Raw genomic sequence first — 20,020 nt, forward strand, 5'->3', positions numbered from 1 at the left:
ACCTCTTTTTACTGTTTATTCACCACTCTGTATTTAATCATCAGTTATTATTACTGTCTGTCTCCCTTCCACAGCATGTCTTTTGTTCTGTCTCTCTCCCCTCAGCTCCAACCAGTCACAGCAGATGACTGCCCCTCCCTGAGCCTGGTTCTGCCGGAGGTTTCTTCCCGTTAAAAGGGAGTTTTTCCTTTCCCACTGTTACCAAGTTCCTGCACATAGGGGATTGTTTTGATTACTGGGCTTTCTCTGTAATTATTGTAGGGTCTTTACCTTACAATATAAAGCACCTTCAGGTGACTGTTTTGTTGTGATTTGGCACTATATAAATAAAATTGAATTGTTAAACTTGGACACTTAGTGAATAAACTCTCATAAAGTCTGAGAATGTAATCAAACTGTTTATCAGAGGAAAAGTGTGATATTTTAGGACACTCAAGCCTAACATTAGCGGACATAAAGTCAGCTTATAACCAGCTGTTGTTGTTGTTTAGGCAGCTGGCTGTTAGCTGTCCAGAGAGGGTTTCATGTCTCATCTTCTGACAATAAGTAATTGCAACAATATCAGGAATAAATAAACATGTATATGCTTGTGCTTCTGTTACACCCCTGACTTCAGTTCATAAGATGAGGCTTGAGGTTAGGAAGAAGAGGATGACATTTTATCCAGATGCCAGTTGTGTTGTCTCTTTGCATTTTTGCTTCTTTGGTGAAGAGGACTCCTCAGATGATAAAAACTTCATGTCTGAAGGTGCAGACATGAATTAAAATTTGCCTCTACACAAACAAATGCCTATGAGTTGTCTTGTCTGTCTTTGGCATAGTACATATGTGGCCGGTCTCTAGCCACATACATAAAACACAATTAGGCAGAATGGCGATGTGCACCTCAGCCACTACATTAAAGCTGGTGGTGCAACATGGTGGCTTCCACAAACCAGCGCCTGCTCCTATGTGTTTTTAATGGCTTAATTCTAGGTTAATGAGAAGGCATCAGTTTGTTGAAAGATGTAGTACCACACTAATCAGTGTATAATAGTGAGTACAATATTTGTTTTTCTATTAAATCAACTATAAAACTGTACAGTTGAGGAAGTGCTGAGATGAAAACAGATGCTGAGTTTTGGAGATCTCTTCCTTATTAGTCCAAAAGACTACATACTACCATTCCCATAATGCAACACAATGGAGATTTTTTTTTTTTTTAAATACCTTGTACATGTCATGTGGGGCAGATGTTTCCATGTTTACAACTTATGAGTGTTCACATTAGTGGGCAACTCAAAATGGTTGTATGTTTAATTGTGATTTCTTTCTGGTAAAGATTTGTTGCTAGAGTCAAGATTATGAGTTAAGCTGTCATTTTCACAGTCTTGGTGAAAGCCAGAATCACAAAGGACCTCTTAACAGCCACCAGGTCATTGGCAACCACTGTAGGTCTAGGGTTTGGTTGAAGTCCACCCCCTTATATAGAATTTTGACATGCTTCAAACACCCACATGGAAAAGCATTTAACAAAAACACCACAGCTTCATTTGAAATGTAAATTTATCTCCTAGTTACTAAAAAGTGACTTGCATGTGGCTAAAATGAAACCTAATCTTTTCTGGTGGTGGGTGTTAAGAAGGTAAACTATAAGTCTGTGTGGATATCCCCATGACAAACAAATTGAGATTTAAAAATAAAATAAATAAAATGGATTAAGGCTTTAACAGCAGCAGCTGCTTTTAGGTGGATTTCATAAAAATTAATCCTAAGAAGTGGAGAGTAACTCTTTGTTACAGCAAGCAAAACTTCCCCTGAGAGTAAAATGTCACAAATGAAAGATCAGCAAGGAACTGTAAATGTTAACCAGACACATGCATTGATTCTTAAATACAATCTATAATTTTCAGTATCATTAAGATGATCTGCAGTGGTGTGATGAACAGGAACCCCCACCCCCCAGTCACCATTACTAAGAAAATTCCCATCTTCCTTTTCTCTAAGGTGCTGTATGTCAATATAAGGTCACAAAGCTGGAAACTGTAGATGCTGAGTTGGGAGTTGAGAGGAAATGTAAAACACAGCTGTAACACTAAGAGCACACTCAAGTTCCTCACCGTTGGTTTCAGCTGCCACTACTACTTAACATAAATATCCTAATGAGCCATTGCTTCTCAGGGCTTCAGGGACACTTTCCCTCTCATTTAAAAATCAGGCAGCACTGATAAATTCCTCAAGCGTACTTGGCAATTGAGAGCTAACCTTTCCAGTGCAATGGTATCCTACATCTTCAGCAGTGTCCCCAGGTGACCAGCTCCTCTTCTGCAGCAGCAGCCGGGACACAGCAACCATCACCAGCCCGCACAGCACCGTCAGGGCGCACACGCTCAGGAAAGTTCCCACCAGCCGGCGGTTGCTGCTGATACATTCTGTAGACACACACACATACACACAGTTTTATTGTGGAGAGCTATAAAACCATAATGTTTACTAAATGTTTTTGATTAAAAATAAATAAAAAAAAAAATGAAAGTTATGGAAAAAGTCTGAGCAGAATGTACTTCAAGTACAGATGAAATAAAACTAAAAGTACTTCGCCATTAGTACAGATTCAGCAACATGCAACTGCGTAAAGCTAGTCAAGTATATTTTAGTGGTTTCTAACCCAGGTATAGGTTTCTCTCTAACATGAAAACATCAAAATTACATGTTTGGGATGTTAATTATATATTAAGTCAAGTAACTGATGCGCTTAAACACATGAATTTGAGTAAAAGTTACTAAAAGAGGAAAGATATTTCCCTCTAAAAAAACAATGGAGGAGGAAAAAAAGTACAAAGCAGAACTACTCATTTAAATGGCATATCACACAGACACACACTCATGCACGAACACACAGAGCTCGCACGATGGCAGCTGTACCAGTATTGCCGTACTGAACAGTCAGCTGGCTGTGTATCTGCTGGGGAGCATGTGCGGATGACGGGCTCACTGCTCAACACAAAGAGCCCAAAGATTGCGCTGACATTTTGTAACAGAGTTACCATAGAGACCTGGCTCCTGCTGCACCCGGGAGGAGTGGGTGTGAGCAGGAAGAGAGTGTCCCGTTGGGTGGAGGGGGGCTTGAGGGGATAGGGGGAGATGGGGGAGAGATGCACAATGAGCAGTGTTGTTCCAAAAAATTGGAAAAGGGTGGGTGTAGTGGTGGCGGGGGTGATCTGTAACACTTAGATGTGCAATAATAATGTGAGTGTGAAACTGAGGGCAAATGTGAACTGCGGGGTTTCAAATTGTGTGTGTGTGTGTGTGTGTGTGTCACTGAAGAAAAAAAAAAAATCAAGAAAGTGATGTGGAAACTGAGGGAAAATCTAAAACACAGCTGTAATGCTGACAGCAGGCTTGCTGACTCAAATACACCAAGGTGTAGTAGCGCAGCAGTGGTAGCAACGGATGTGACCTCAAACGAAAGTGTGTGTGTGTGTGTTTTGACTTTATACCTGGTCTTGTGCTAATAAGAAGTTGAGCCTGACCAGACTCTGAGCTGGTCTGAAACTGGTAGCTGCTACGACAGCTGTCATTACTGATGTACATGCAGTGAATCCACGTCTCGCCTGCTTGACCTGAAAATCCAGGCAGAGAGAGAGAGCTGTGAGATCCAGACCGAGATACAAGACTCAAATCCTAGAGGATTAGTTTGAACAAAATAACTGATCAGAGCAGCACTGCCATAGAGCTGCCCTGTTTTATAGCTCTACTTTTTCAATTAAATTCAATTCAGGTTTATTTATATAGCACCAGATCGCAACAACATCCACCTCAAGGCACATTATACTGTAAGGTAAAAACTCTGCAGTATTTTAGAGAAAACCCCAACAATCAAGCAACTGCCTATGAGCAAGCACTTCGCAGTAGGAAGGAAAAACTTTCTTTTAGCAGGAAGAAACCTCCAGCAGAACCAGGCTCAGGGAGGGGCAGTCATCTGCCTCAACCAGTTGGGGGGGTGAGAGGAAAGAGAAGAGAAGAAACAGAAGCAAAAGGAAAAAGACAGCATGGGGAGACAAGACAAAACACAGACTAAGAGGGAGAGAGAAGACACAAATTTGATTAATTTAGTGTTGCTGCAGTGGTATATAAACACATGGGGGAGTGAAGCAGATGTGCTCAGTACATCGCAGTGTATCACATGACAGTATTTTAGTAAAACTAAAAGAATTAATTGAAGATCTCTATGTAATGATAACCTAACTATGCTTCTCCTCGCAGTAATCTGGGGTCTTTTTCCTATTTAGTGACCAACTGGTAAACATAGCATTTTGCTGTGGAGACCAAAACTGAGCTAAAAGGACAGTGAATGTTGGACTTAAACACATCAGATGGCCAGAAAGGCAACTCTAAATCACAGACTGTATCTAAAAGATGGGTCCGACAAACGACGCTAATGCAGAAACACATTAAAGTTGCAGTTTTTCTAGTGGCCAGCAGGGGGTGACATCTCTGGTTGAAAAAGAGGTCACATTAAATGGTTATCTACAGGAAAATGACTCAACTTTTCACTTAATTTGTGGCTTTAGTAAACACTTTCATTGTGAGTTTATGGCCTCTGTTGCCAGTTTCATGGATGATGTTCATTTTGTTAATTATGGTGAAAGAGGGGATAAAACATGGTATGATTTGGGTATTGCTTTACAAGTTGCTACAATGCAGCGTCCTCAGAATCTTAGTGAAATCGACCCGTTGCTGTTTCTAAATGCCCAAATGGCTTTGGCCCAAATGCGTGCAATATACAAGTATTGCTCTGTGTCTGCTGAATGTGTAAACAGGCAACTGTTTGTCGACAGGTGTAATAGCACTTCATGTAACTTCACATACTGTTGCTTTTAGGGCTTGCCGAGCTTGCCAAAAAATGATCAATACAAGCAGCTCTAACGGTTGCTTGTCAAATAGTAAATAAGAGGCAAACTATTTCAAACCCAAGAACAAATTCAAACCGAGCCAAAGCTTAAAATAAAAGCGACTAAATTTGTCACAGCTCTTACTGTCCACAAAACTGAAAACAATGAAACTGCATTCACAGCAGATTCTATTCGCTATACCAGCTGTACCTGATACATCATCCATGTAGCCGACCAGTGGTGCACAAGTGTGGTTGCACTGTCCTGCCTCTTTTTGTGCCAGACCATGAGAAAGATGGCAGCCCACACACTTCCTAAAAGACACAGCAACACAAACAAACACACAAAAAAACAAAAGGAAAATAAAAAATCAGTCTCAAATTCAAACATCTGACTCAATCTGTCAGCGTTCCCATCATGCTTTGTGGTAGCAAATATAAGCTGTTAATTACCAATATGATTGACAGGTGCTTTGGCAAGCAGGGCAACGCTCGCAGAAGTCTCCGGAGTGTTGGGGGTCATCGCACATGCACTTACCACACACACACTTCCCTCTCCCACTGCAAAGCAAGCCATTCGGTGATTGGCAGGTTGCTGTGGAGACAGGACAGCCGCAGCTATCTCCTGTCCATCCTTCGTCACACGCACACTCGCCTAACACACACACACCCCGACCTGAGAGACACAGAGGCGAGAGGAAAAGGCATTACAGAGATCAACAGAGAATTTAGATTATTATTTTTAGCATCTCTAAGTGTGTCCCCCTTACTTCCACACAACAGCCCCCCTTCGTATGGGCAGGAGAAGTCGTCTAATTCACAGTATTTTCCGTACACTGCCCCGAGCCTGCTCTGCTCGCAAACACACTTCCCACATTCGCACACTCCCCGGCCACTGCAGACCACATCAGACCCATCTGCTCTGCAATTCTTGTTTGAATCGGAGTCCTTAATCATCCCATAGTTTGGCCTCTGTTCCTGATTGTTGCCATTTTGGGTCTGTCTGCATGGCGACTGCTTGGCATCTTGGCATTGTCCCGCCGGTCCACATCTGCACTGACATTTAGAGTGGATCCTCACGACAGTGGATTCATTGTAACCCACAGGACGGACCATGACTGTTACATCTTCATCTTTACCATCATCGGGACAGGAGTGCTGGCCAATCGTGATATTGAAGTAGACCTGCATGGCAAAATAAATATGTTTATTATAAGCAGTAGGGAAAGTTTAAAAGGGAATTAAACCCTGCTCTAATTGTGGATGGCATTGTCAATTGTTCATTACTTTTGTTCATGACTAAATAACCACAGCTAATGCCGTTCTCATTAGCCAACATACTAAACTCAGGTCATTAGTATGTGAGCATGTTAACATAGACATTTAGATCAGAGAGTCTATCTTAAACACTTCCACAGTGATGTGGACTGTATAGAAAACATTTTTCTGCATCAAGCTGTGGTTGTAAATCTAAAAAGGTGTGAATGAACTCACTCTCACTGCATGATTACAGAAATCTCTAACAACTCCTAAACAGTTGGATAGAAAATTCTTACTGAGGTTGAATTTGAGTAATTATTCTGTTGATGTGCCTGATGTAGAAAATTGTGCGTGCCAAAGCTTTGTGATCACAGGCAAGCCTTTCTATTGATTTTTATCTCCATTCTGGTAATTGTTTCCATAATTCGTCTCTAATCCACCCACATATTAAGGGGCCTGAGTTTCTCTGAACAGTGGCGTAACTTTAGAGCAGTGACTGGTATCGTGAGGTTCAATAAAAGATAAGCAGCCCAAAAGGTGACGAAAGAAGTCTCATAGGAAGTTAAGAGAGTCAACAGAAAGAAACTTTCTAAATGTACTAAAGATGCTATAATTAGTACCAAAGCAGGGTCTCTTTGCTTGCTACAGCTGAACATTTTGTGACAGTAGCCTTTTGTATAATCATTACTGCTGAAGCAGAAAATTACCGTGCACAGCTAAGAAGTATCTTTTTTTTTTCTCTTTTCATTTTTGGCCACAGCAGCTTTTTGTGACAGTGGAGAGAGACAGGAAATGGGGGAAAGATACATCGGCGCCAGGCTGGGACGCGAACCCGCACCACCCGCACCGCAACGTGGCGTAGGTATGTGGTCGCCGGCTTCACCACTAAGCCACCCAGGCGCCCCAGCTAAGAAGTATCTTAAAGAGCTCTCTGCAGTAGTGAAGGCTTTTTTTCTGCTTGATAAGAGAACAGGTATCAAGCAGTGCAAGTCCAGTGACCTAATTCTAAATATAAAATGTCCTATTTCTCTGTATAAACACTCCTATATGAGGTAAGGATTTTGGGAGGAAAAGGTCGTGGAATCACATGGAAATGTTTTCCACTTAAACACAGCCCGTGTAATCCGCTCAGCTCGGATTATTTACCAAATCTTTTCTGTCACGTAAAGCTCTCAGCGATGCTTGTGTGAGGGTGTTTGTGTATGTCAGAGTAATCTGATACAACCAATAAATGCCTTGTGACACCTCTGGTGGCTTAATTCATTTATTCCCTTAGAAAATAAAAATAACATTCAGCGCATGCACATGCTCCAACCCTGCTGGGTACTGAGGGTCTGCATTTGTGTTTACCGTCTGGTCAGGCTGCACCCCCATACAGCTGTGCTCTTTAGCAGTGGATCCATCAGGACAGAGAGGAGTTACAGACACCCAGTACCTGCTGACTGCCTTGTCCTCCACTGACACAGACACCACCACCTCTGATAACAACCTCTGGGCAAAGCAAAGGCAGAGAGAGACATAAACAAGGAACATTAAGTTTAGTGCCTGATATAAAGAAACTCAGCTTATTGCAATGATTAGAAGGCAATGTAGGTTACGATAAAAGGGAACGGAAAGAGCTATTTGAAATTTTAATGAGCATAATCTGTGAGAGTGAACAGTAATGATGAAAGAAGGAGAAAAAAAGACACTGAAAAGGAGATCGCTCATTAATTAAAGTTGTCACATTGTTCCTGAAAGCCCTTACTGCAGCCCTCTCTTTCACTGGGATTTATGGGAACAAGGAGGTGGGGCCAAAAATAGCATCTTTGTGTTCCTCCCTGATTAGGACACATGGTTTTCTGTGGGGATCTGATAGCTATTATAATGCCAGCTTCTGTTCAGGCTCCGCTGTTTGTGTATGTGTGTGTGTTTCTGCACGTATGCGTGGCTGCGCACCCAATTCTGTGGATTCGGCAGATTCTCGAAGCAAACAATGCAGCGCTGTGCCGGAGGCAAGATTATACTCTGCCAAGTGAATTAACCCCGTGGTGAGTCTCACACACAAACCCTTACTCTTTTGTAACCTCTAATTCTCCTCTGTGTTTTTTTTGTTTGTTTCTTTTGTTTCTTCGGGCTTTAGGTAACTCCCCATCATCTGTTTTCCCAACTTTGGGACTTTAAGCTGCAGATCATTTAAGATTTTTCTTGCATAAACTTCAGTTTCTGGGGTACACATAAGCAGGACACACTTTTCAAACAGGAAATGCATTATTACTCAGCCCGCATGATTAAACAAGTCAAGAAGAGCACCAAGTTCGAGTTGCTTCAGCAGACCGGCAACAAACTTTGTCTCAACATTTCTGAGCCAGGAATGTGCGGGGTCATGAATCCAGCTCTTGTTGTGCTGCTCTTCTCGTCTTTCCCACCTTTCATTTGTCCCCATCTTTGTCCAAAGAATAAATAAGACACTAAAGAAGGACAAAAGGACCTGAGAGGGGAGGTGTAGTTGAGTGCTTTGTACCTTGTATGCATCCACCACCAGGTCTATGAGATTCGGAGCCTGGAAGAGGCCTAACTTTCCCAGGTAGGAGCCAGGCAGCAGTTGCATCAATTCCTAGAAAAGGAAAGGGAGATGAGAGTAGAGAAATATATGTGGTGTTTTTAAAATGTTTCTCCCTCAAATGTTCCCCTGAAATTGGCGTGAGTGTAAAAAATGTGTTCACTGGATGTTTTCTCAGTGCATGTGTCAGGCACATTACCTCATACCACTGGTACTGCTGCTTTTCCACAGCAAAGATGGAGAAGATATGATTTTCAAGCAGCTTATCAGACAATTGGCCCAAACTGGGATGGTCCTAAAAATGTGAAAGACCAAAGTATAAAAGCATGAATTCGGCTATGATCTCAATATGCCAACTCAGTCCAGCATTGTCTGATCAAATATCTAAAAACCTCCTGTACTAAATGCTCAGTTAGATGGTTTGGCACTTGTAAGTTCTGTCCATCTCTCACCATCCTGGTGCTCCCTTTGTAGACGTTGTCCTCCAGGTGACACAGGCCGTCGTGTGGCACGACGATCCCGGCCAGCCGGCTATCCAGGGCGAGGTGAGAAGGCTGGTCGGTCATCATGAGCAAAAGACGCTTTGCCTCTGGTCGCCAACCAATGGCCCTCTAAAACAGATGCAGAAAGAAGTCAAGACACAATATTATGCTCAGCCTTTCATTTGAAAAATCATATTTTTTTCATCCTAATACTAAAACCAAACACCACCGTAGATCTATTCTCTGTCTCTGTGTTTTTTGCAGAGTGATTTTTGTTATTCCCCTAAATCACAAAGTTATTGACATTTATACAGAGCGATGTGGAAAAAATGTGCATGCTTCATGTTTTAAGGATTTACAAGTGTGGGAAAAAATGCATACTGAAACATTTTACACATCTGAACTGCATTAGTTTCCACGATGATCAGGTTTTTCTGCAGTGTCCAATTAAAGAAAAATCAGGAGTCGTTTGTCTATCAGACATGGAGTCTCCTCTTTATGTCCGTGACTCATACAGTGACTCTTTTCACAGTGTGAGAAAATGGGCCAGTGTGTGCACATGTGTGTATTTAGGGAAACCTAGTTAGCTTATAAGTAGGTCTGACATAATGGAGAGTCTATTTCTAGACTGATGACCAGCGTAGTATTTCCCTGCGAGATGGTTACTCAGGGGCCCCCTGCATGGTGTGACACATAACCCCCCCAGAAACTATAATGTAAGCAACTGTGAATCTGACTGCGTGTGTCTGCCATACCACACATGGGGTGTCATTACTTAGTGGGATTACTGCAGCAATATGCATCACTATGAGAGTGACACTATTCTTCCAGAAAAAAAAGAAAAAAAAAAAAAAGCCTCTTTTAAACTTGCAAATTTAACACCAAATTAAAACTTTATGTTCAGGGCCTATGTTTTCCTTTTTTTTTTTTTGCTTTTATAAATGGAATCATGGTCAATTTCAGCTTTCAACTCTTTCTACTAAATAGTGGAAATTAATTAAAAATATATCATGTATAAAACTCACATAAATATTCAAACCCTTCAAAATGACTGACCTAATTCAACATAGTTCCAGCCAATCAGTGCTAGTAGGTTCATAATTACTGAAAGGCTTTAGTGTAGTGAATGTGTCTCAAGTGACTGCAGTATAAAGACACCTGTGTCTGGAAGGTACAGTCACTGGCTAATCGGTATTCCTGGCAACAATTACACCATGAAGGCAAAAGAACACTTCAAGCAACTCAGAGAAATGTATGGGTCAATAACCAAATTATTGAACATCCCCTGGAGTTCAGTTAAATTCATCATCCTATGGCATGCGTGTAAATCTGCCTACAAGCAGTGACTGTGCAAGAAGGAAACTATTGAAGGGGGCCAACAAGACATCTATGACTACTCTGAAGGAGTTAATGCCTCAGCAGCTGAGATGGGAGAGGCTCTGCATACAACAGTGGGATCTTCACCAGAGCAGGCTTTATGGGAGCGTGACAAAGAGAAAGCCACAAAGCTCATATTAAATCTCAGCTGGAGTTCACCTAAAGGAATGTGGGAGACTTCAAAGTCAACTGGAAGAAGGGGCTTTGGTCAAAATGGTGCTTTTTGGCCATAAGACTAGACACTGTGTTTGGTGGACACCAAACATTGCACACCAACACAAATGCACCATCTCTGACAAAATGAAAGTAAAATGAATGCAGCAACATATAGATAAATCTTGGAGAACCGTCTGATTCAGTCTGCAAGAGAATATTATAACTTGGACTATGTTCCAGAAAGTCAGTGAAATGAAGCATTCAGCAAAAGCTATACAGAAACAGTTTAAAGGCACCAAGGTGAATGTTCTGGAGTGGCTGAATCAAAGCCCAGAGCTCAATCCAACAGAGAATTTGTGGCTGGACATGAATGGTACTGTTCATGGTTGACCCTGTGCAACCTGACAGCGCTTAAGTAGTTTTGCAGAGAAGAGTGGAATAAAATTGCAGCGTCCAGATGTACATAACTGCTGTGATGGCATCCAAAGGTGAACTGACTAAATACGGACTTGAAAGAAGATCCAGATAAGCAGTCAGCAGATCTCTAACCAAGGTAATTTAGGATGACAGAGTGAAATCTGTCCCGTGGTCTGACCAATCAAAATCTGGAAATCACAGAGCTCTCCGGGTTATGGGCTTGTTTTTAGTGTACATTTCAAAAGCCAGACTCCACGACAGCATGAGGTGGGCATTACAGTAACTTGAACATCTGTGAAGGCACCATTAATGCTGAATGATATAAATGTGTTTTGGAGGAATATATGTTGTCATGTAGATGATGTAGTTTTTAGGAAAGCTCTTAATTATTTCAGCAAGACCAAAATAAATTTGGCACATTTTACAGGTAAAATAGTCCAAGTGCTAAACTGGACTGACTGCAGTCCAGACTTGTTGCTCATTTAATACGTCTGATGGTTTATGAAACAGAAATTACGAGAATGCAGGGTCTAAGCTGTTGATCAACTAAAATCAGGTAAGAATGGGAAAACCACATCAATTGGTCCCCCCACTTCCCAAAAACGGTGCTGTCAAAATACATTTTTAGGGAGGAATACTTGGATTATTTTAATAAATGATGCTGGAATTAAATCCCACATTTTTTAAAAAAAATAAATAAATAAAACAATTTCTTGGGCTTTATTTTTTTTTTTTTAGCCTGTCATGTCTGGCATCTTTCACAATCGGAATGATGATCCGAATGCACTGATGTACCAAACATATTTGCTTTGACAAGAACAGCTCTATATGTTTCCTATAGGCTCTTCTTGTTAATGTTTGCAATTTTATTTTTATTTATTTATCTTTTATTTAGTTATTCATGCCAAGTCTGACAGGCAACATGGAAGGGGCAAGAACAAGAGGTGGGGGGGAGAAAAGGGGGGGGGGGGGGGGGGGTGGGGGGGGGGGAAGGAAGAAAGGAGATAGAAAAAAAATAAAAAATAAAAGGGGTTGATATACTCACACACACACACACACACACACACACACACACACACACCCATATGCACCTACATATACACACACACACACACACACACATACACACAAGTTTATTGTTTGTAGTGATGTGTGTGTATGCGCCTTTCTCATGCAATGTATTCGATAATGAGGGCGAGAAACTGCAACCATGACCCCCGCGATCCAGAGGCAGATAGGGAAGGACCCAGGGGACCCAGGCCTTCCACAGCACAGGAGCTCAGAAGACTTGGGGCCACACATCCCGATGGCAACCGCGTACACTCCCCAGAAGAGGAAGGAGGGAGGCTACAGACGGAACCCCCACAATCCAGGGGCTAGAGTCCAGAGAGCCAGAGACGACGGGCAGCCCACCCCCCCCGGCAGGCCGGCACCCCCAGCACGAGCCAGGCATGCGGCCCCCGAGGTCCCAAGTGCCCGAGAGCAGCCCGACACCCGGCAGAGCCCCCCCACGCGCCAAAGAGGCCCAAGCCACCCCCAGGTCACGGCCGCCAAGGGAGCAGGCCAAAAACCATGCCGAGACATCCGGCCACACATCCCGGGACCCACGGGCACCCACACCCCAGGGGCGGCAGTGACGACCAGTGGGGAGCAGCGTGGAGCGGTAGGGAGGGGTAACTCCCACCCTCCGTGTCCCACAGGTGCCAAGGCTCGGCAAGCCACCAACCCAGGCCCAGCTGTCCACACACACACACTCTCACAAGCACGCACGTACACACACACACACACGTACCAGTCATTCCCTCATGTACACACACGCACATACACACGCACGCACATTCGCATGCACCAGTCACACACTCATGCATACGCACATGTAACAAACATGGACACCTAATGTGGGAGAGCGGGTACCAGCACCAAGCCAGCGGCAACCCAGGGAAGCAGCCAACCCAGCCCCGAACAATGAGCCAGTCCCCATCCCAGGCGGGGTGCACGGAACTGGGGTGTGAGAAGGCCCGCCCGCCCCCTCCTCCCACTCAGCGTGTTGGGGGGGTGATGTGAATGTATGTACTGAGAAGAATGTGTATGGCTGTGTGAAAACTACTTGGGCTTTATATATGTATTCATGTCATGTGGTGCTGTGGCAGGCAGAGGACCCCAATGCAGGACTCACAAGGCAAGAACTAACGTTAAGCTATACACAAAGGGATAATGAGGGAAGTGGAAACATCTGGGGAGAACAGGTGACAGAACACACTAACGAGACACAGGAAGCAAAACCAAACAAAGCACACAGGACAAAAGGATCATCAAAATAAAACAGGAAGTGAGCAAACATGACAACACAGACTAGACACAGGAGGGATGACACAGACAGCTGAACACAAGCCCACGGGGAAGACAACATGAGGGAAACAGGAACAAACACAAATAACTATAACAGAAAACTAGGACAAACTAATATCCTAATCCATAAGCCAACTTACAAACACAACTCAAAGAAGAAACATGAAGCACACTGGTTGAACGGCCCAGGATCATGACAACTCATGTACATAAACTACATATAAACACATGCCCACCTGGCAGACAGCAGCTTGCAGCATGGCATCTAGTCCTCCTTCAGGTGTGTCCATGTTACCAGAGATGCGCTGGCGCTTGATCACCCGTGTGAACTCGCTCATATTGCTCGTCATGCTGAGGACATGGTGGAAGCCATGGGCTGGACGACAGCGGATCTCAAAATCGCTTGTGAGAGACAAAAAAAAAAAAAAAGGTTTATTTATTATTAGCATTGGGGACTGCTGTATGTTGCACAGCTCATCCTGATGACAACGTTGCCCCAAGCAACTAACGCAGCTAAATTATTTATTATGTATCATTATATATATACATTTTTAAATGATCACTCAAACAGTGACACTGAAAATTAGTTAAAAAATATTCTAAATACAAATGCTCACCAGCAAGTTCTCTTACCTGCAGGGATTGCTGATCTTAGAAGGATGAACGTTGATGTAAGGAGAAACAGGCTTGTCCACAAATGAGCCGAAACCCAGCCAAAGGTCTGAAGAGTGCTCCGTCATACGAAGGGACAGAGCTACACCCACCGTCTTTAGCTGTGCCACATACAGAAAGCAGGTAGAGGCAGGACAAGGACAGGTAAAGAGTGGCACACCAGAAGAGAAGAGTAAAAGAAGGAGGCGCAAAAGAGGATACAAATAAGATTTGGAAGATGATCCGAAATAAAATCAGGCACAACAGACAGAAAACAAGCTTATTTATTAACCATTTCCTCTGCTTCATTTCTGTATTCGTTATAAAAGTCAGTGTCGATCTCATTATATATCCTTATGAGATTTCCTTTACTTCATATTTTTACATAGAAAACAGTCCTTGCAGCTATATTTGTATATAGAACATTCAGGAAGAAGGCGTGGAACAAATCTTCACTGACTCACTGAGCAGCAAAGTGACAGATGAGCATTTTCACACCTACATGATCAAGGTTTTCCTGCATAGAAGCCGATACATCCACCAGGTAGTACAGATCCACGGGATAACGCTCCAGCTGCTTCACCGACACAACAAAACTGGCTGCTGAACCTAGAAACCAACACGCACACAGACGCACACAACATATAAGCTGCAGTGAGCAAAATTCAAAAATACTGCATGCTGCACTAAAGCACCAGCATCTCTGTGTAGCATGGATACAGTGAAACATTTGTTAGGTAGAGGTTGGCTGAACCCTCCAGACTGAAAGTCATCTTGCTTCTGCTCTCACTTTCCTGCTCATCTCTATATATGTAATTATGAGGAAGGCCAACAATTTCAGTGGGAGGGACTCACGTGCACTGCTATTCGCAGCGACTGGACCAGCCACCAAAAGCTCAGATTACCACACACACACACACACACACACACACACACACACACACACACACACACACACAGGGACTGTGACTTTACTAAGGGCACCACTTCTCCACAATAATGTTATTTGTGTGTGTTTGTTTTTTTTGCCTGATCGCTCAAACACTAACAGTGATTCTTGCAGCACCTATCTCTGAAACCATTAACACTATTACCTGATGCATTTGCCATGTGTGCCAAACTGAACACACACCACTCGTTGCTCTACTCTCCAGTATGGCGCTGCAGGCAGCGCTTGCTGTGCTGCCGAGCTAAATGCAACGTTGCACGTGATGTGGATGAAGTTTCATGGCCTGATCCAAAAAGAAGGTGAGATTAAGCCTATTTGTCTGTTCTTTTTCTGTCCAGCGCAAATGTTTGTTTTTATATTTTCTTATACTGCGCTGGTGTTTGAAGAGTGTTGTTTAATTTTTACTGTTTAGAATATACATCCATATTTAACACATTTGCAAATTGCTATGCTCTGCGCACAAAGCAAGCAAAAAACACCAAGTGTTAGTCATTTACACTGCCACTGCAATGGTGTGCTGCCTGCATATTGGGCACATTTTAAAAAATGATGATTATTTTATGCTCACATCCAAGTTAGTCTACCTGGTCTGAGGGTGATACTGATGTCTCTTGGGGAAACTTGTGTGCTGCTGATGGTGGCATTGACCTCCACTTTGACCTCTGACTGCTCCATGAACTCCAGTGCACAGCCCCTCCTGAGCAGGTTATCTGGCAAGTCACAGCGCTGGCTTAGCCTCGCCCCATCTAGAAAATCCTAGAGGTGAAAAAAAATAATAATAATAAGGTCTCCAAAAGGTGACAGAATGCTGTTTTGCATTCTCTGGGTGAAATAAGCAAAGCCTTCTTTGAAAACAACGACGTCTGGATGGGAGCATATGTTACTCCAAAACCAGGAATATTGAATATTATTCACAGATGTGAAAGTTACCCATGCCATGTGCACTAATGAATACATGTAACAGATGGTCTATGGTCTCTCTCTTCTTCGGCCCACTGGAGGCAGTGTCCATGATTTCCAAAAAGTCTTATTTGTTAAATTTTCTGCTTGGGCTCATTTAAGAGATTGCAACTCTATATGCTGTTTTTTTTTTTTTTTTTTAAATTATTTGTAAGGATAAGTGTGCATACGGCAACAAATTGTGTTAGCTGGGTTTGTTTTAGAAGTGGTCCCAAACCCACTGAGTGATTTCCACTAATGAATTGCCTGTTTTTAATGGAGTGCTGCCTGACGGCCAGAAATCAAGGCCATTCAATATCAGTTTGGAGCCTTTTCATTCGTATTTAGAGATTACTCTGGATTCTGGATTATTTTGTCTACCACAGATGATAAAATGCAAAAACAATTTTACTTGAGAATCATTGTTCTTAAATCGTTGCCCTATTTGCATGCATTGTTTTAACAGAGTGCTGAAACCATCACCGTGTTTAACTTACACAACATGTTTACACAGCACTAAAAACGTTGGGGTTATATCTCACTCGTGATTTAAAATTCTATAACACAGAAGGCATTCGAACTGTGGAAAACACAGAATACACGGCAGCCATCTCTTTGCTGTAATCTCATCTGTATGATGAGCACATCTCCTTCAGCCAGTCTGAAGCAAGACAGAGTAAACAATTTCGAAGTCAGAAGAAAAAAAATCATAGGTTTTCTCCACGCTTGTGCCAGTGTTTCCCACTACGTCAATTAAAAAATGTACGCATTTACTGTATTTCCAGTTTCTTGAGTCTGTTGACAACTTTTGATCCATTTCTCCTCCTTCTACACACCTGCCTGATATCTCAGAAGTTCAAAGAGTTCTTTGGTTTATTGCACTCAGGGAAACATGGGATATTGAAACCAGTTTCACAATTAATCAGTGGTTTCATTTTTCATTCCTGTTGCTTTTAGTGCATTTGTATTGATCTGTGATGGAGTTACCCCGACATGAGAACCGTGACTGTTTTTGTAATGGGATCCTGAAATTACTCATCAGTTTGAAGTATCAGGACGAAGTCTCTGTTTAGGTTTACTCGCGTCCAGATTTATTCTCTATGTACTCAAACACTGAGCAGAGGAAATTTGCTCAGTGTTTGTTTGGACAGTTAGAAAAAAATATTAGGCACCCCATTTTCTGTTTCAGATATAATTCAATTCAAGTTTGTTAAACTCTCCACTGCCACAACAGCACAGTACAACAGTGTCATGCCTTATAGCTTTGGAGAGGATTAGTGACCTTTGGTACTTAGGTTTGTGTTAAAAACACTTAGAAATACAAGGAAATGGCACAAGAAACAAATCTACACCACTAAATATGTGTATTTACACTGTAATTAATCTGTCATGGGCCTGATTGAGTTGAGTCAAGTTAAAAAGCAGGAGGGGAAAACAGATAAGGGATGAAAGAGTGGAATCATAAGAAGAAAAGCTGAGGAAAGCTGTGGTCTACAATATAACTTGAAACTGTAGCTAACTATGTGACCAGGACCTGAACCTGAAACCTAGACTGGATTGTGTGTATTTACGGCATTCCCTCTGGCTATAATTTGCCCTGTAACAACTTTGAAAAAAGTTTCAGACTTACTTCCCGGGACTTTCCTTACATAGTCTGCCTCTTTAACAGACTCTGAATATTAACAGCCAAATGTGAACATGCATATTAACAAGAACTGTACCAGCACTGTTTAATGCTTATCCAAGCATAAGCTCTGTGAGTTTATGTGACTGTGTGTGTGTGTGTGTAGGAGGTTAACGAGGTAACTTTTGAAGCACAGACACACACGCACCAGTGAACCCGACTCCTCTTGATGATGTCAAAGAGGTGTAGGGTTCACAGGGCGGGAAAGCACCTGAAGTCTGTAAAGACACACATGCTGACAGTCTGGTCTAATAATTTCTATCTGTGTGTTGTGACTGGTGTGGTACTGGGAAGCTTTACGGTTCCTCGAGGCTGATTCAGGGTGGGCTCTTTATGAGACAGACCGACACACAGGCAGAGATACAGACACGGGCGGAAGCAGCAATATGTGTAAGTGTGTTGAGACTAAACACACGGATGGAAAAGTAGCTCTGTCTCTGCCTTCCACATGAGAAAGCGTAGATGGAAACATTCACACGGAGGCCGGCACACTCACACGAGTCATGAGGCACGCCACCGAGCTCAAACGTGCACATTATATTCACATTTGTGGACTGGATCAAAGCTTTGGTTCATGTCATCTGAGGAATGCTGCTGTGTGCGTGCCACGTTTGTCTCTCACACATAAACACACGTTCATACACAATCCTACCTCTTTGAAACACCAGGCACACCGTGGTCCACGTCGAAGACAGTCTGTACAAGAGGTGATGCCGGGAGACCGGCACACACTGTCACCTGCTGAAGAAAGAGAGGAAGAGAGATGGAGGAGGCAGTGAAAAAAAAAAAAAAAGGAATGCAGAAAAAAAGATGGGGGGGAGGAGGGAAGAATCCGAGATTAGCATATGAAAGAATGTGTGTGTCAACACTTATTAGCCATGCAGCTGAACCCCTGTGGATAGTAGACACTTCTGATGATAGGAGCACCACTTAGCATCTCATAAGAGCCCGTTAAGTACAAATCAGCCACCATCTGGAAACAGGTACTGGATATGCAGGAGTGGCAACCCCCTACACCCACATACAGGCTCACAGGACATCTAATCATGAGGCAATGAATGAATGAATGCTGTATGGATAGATAGTGACTCCATAACTAGTCTCTCAAACAGGATATCTCTATATAAGATTTGCAGAAAAGTATAGTGAGAGGTGCAGATTGTACTGAGTGACAAAGGGAACCTCAGGCTTTCTGGAGTGGAGTGTTTTATCTGCCAGAATCTAATTTTCCAGAGTTATTACAGAGAGCTCCAAGGCTGGAATGCAGGACAGGCTGCAGGTCTGAGCATCACTAACTGCCCACTATCAAGCCACTCACACCCAATTAGCACTCCCAGCTGGCCTCTGGCAAACCACTGTGAAGGTGAAGCAATTAACTTATAATTATAAATGTTCAATACGTGCTGAACCAAGAGGGTTGGATTGGTTATCTGCTGCTGCTGCAGGAACCTTTGTGTGAGGCTGTAGGGTTTCCTTTCAGAAATGATTAGTTTCTGACTCCTCTACATGAGCCAAATCCCCATTATGAGTCTTTTACATGACTTCAAGCAGTGAATATAGATAATGTGGGATGGGGGTAATGCTGCTCATTGATCGCTTGACATAATAGCTACAAGATGCAGGCTAACTACTGGGATGTGATGTAATTAGTCCTAATGAGCCTCCACTCACCGGGACTGAAGGATTCTCCGCTGGAAATGACCACCAAACAGCAGAGCAGGAGGCACAGACGGGCGCAGTCGTATGTGCGTAGCCAGGAAGTCATATTATCCTATCCACCGGGTAGGAGACCGGAGCCAAGCAGCGAGGAGACACGGGAAGCAGAGCTGTACGGCTACTGGAGATGAACCGGGGGAGACCGGACACCGTGCGTTCGCCGCCGCATGAACAATAACCGCGAGTGCTGGTCCGAGGCGCGGGACATTGTGGTTCACCCAATAACCCTCTAATCCCGAAGAGGTATTCACGTCGACCGGTCAAATCAGCTTACAAGCGCGCTCCCCCGTGGGCCACGAGAGGAGGTGAAGCAATCGGCGGAATCGGACGCCAGCGGCTGCAAGTCCCTCCATCGACTTCCATCCAGCCGCAGGTGTGCGACGTGTCCGCGCGAGCTTCTCACAGCTTCGTCTCACAGCTGATGGCAAAGTCTCATCCCGGGACAGAGCACGCCGGAGTTACACACAAGAGCCAATCAGCGCTCAGCCGGCGCGCAACCAACAAGCTGAGTGAACATCATCGGAGAACCACCGTGTTTTAACCAGTGCCATGGTAACCACGCCGCCCCCCCCCACCCCCGGCTGTATGAGAGCTGAGGAGGGAGGGGAAGGTGCAGGGAGAGACA

The 20,020-nt window shown here is 43.4% G+C and overlaps 1 protein-coding gene across 2 annotated transcripts in view; it reads right to left on the reverse strand.

The window, feature by feature from the left end:
* Window positions 1-19,927, reverse strand: part of itgb8 (integrin, beta 8) — a 22,156-nt gene extending 2,229 nt beyond the window's left edge. The window contains exons 1-15 of one of the 2 annotated variants that reach the window (XM_030740313.1): window positions 19,351-19,927; window positions 18,332-18,417; window positions 15,641-15,812; window positions 14,610-14,716; window positions 14,090-14,229; window positions 13,693-13,858; window positions 9,128-9,286; window positions 8,875-8,970; window positions 8,637-8,729; window positions 7,484-7,624; window positions 5,644-6,058; window positions 5,327-5,549; window positions 5,085-5,188; window positions 3,480-3,602; window positions 2,245-2,411 (exon numbers count right to left, since the gene is read on the reverse strand). In XM_030740313.1, the coding sequence (XP_030596173.1) occupies window positions 2,245-2,411; window positions 3,480-3,602; window positions 5,085-5,188; window positions 5,327-5,549; window positions 5,644-6,058; window positions 7,484-7,624; window positions 8,637-8,729; window positions 8,875-8,970; window positions 9,128-9,286; window positions 13,693-13,858; window positions 14,090-14,229; window positions 14,610-14,716; window positions 15,641-15,812; window positions 18,332-18,417; window positions 19,351-19,444 (2,286 nt within the window). In that variant the 5' untranslated portion in view covers window positions 19,445-19,927. Of the gene's footprint in view, window positions 1-2,244; window positions 2,412-3,479; window positions 3,603-5,084; window positions 5,189-5,326; window positions 5,550-5,643; window positions 6,059-7,483; window positions 7,625-8,636; window positions 8,730-8,874; window positions 8,971-9,127; window positions 9,287-13,692; window positions 13,859-14,089; window positions 14,230-14,609; window positions 14,717-15,640; window positions 15,813-18,331; window positions 18,421-19,350 lie in introns of both variants that reach the window. The other variant, XM_030740312.1, reaches the window with a different exon arrangement.
* Window positions 19,928-20,020: the final 93 nt, after the last annotated feature.

Source organism: Archocentrus centrarchus, chromosome 11 (genome assembly GCF_007364275.1).
Source record: "Archocentrus centrarchus isolate MPI-CPG fArcCen1 chromosome 11, fArcCen1, whole genome shotgun sequence".
NCBI lineage: Eukaryota > Metazoa > Chordata > Actinopteri > Cichliformes > Cichlidae > Archocentrus > Archocentrus centrarchus.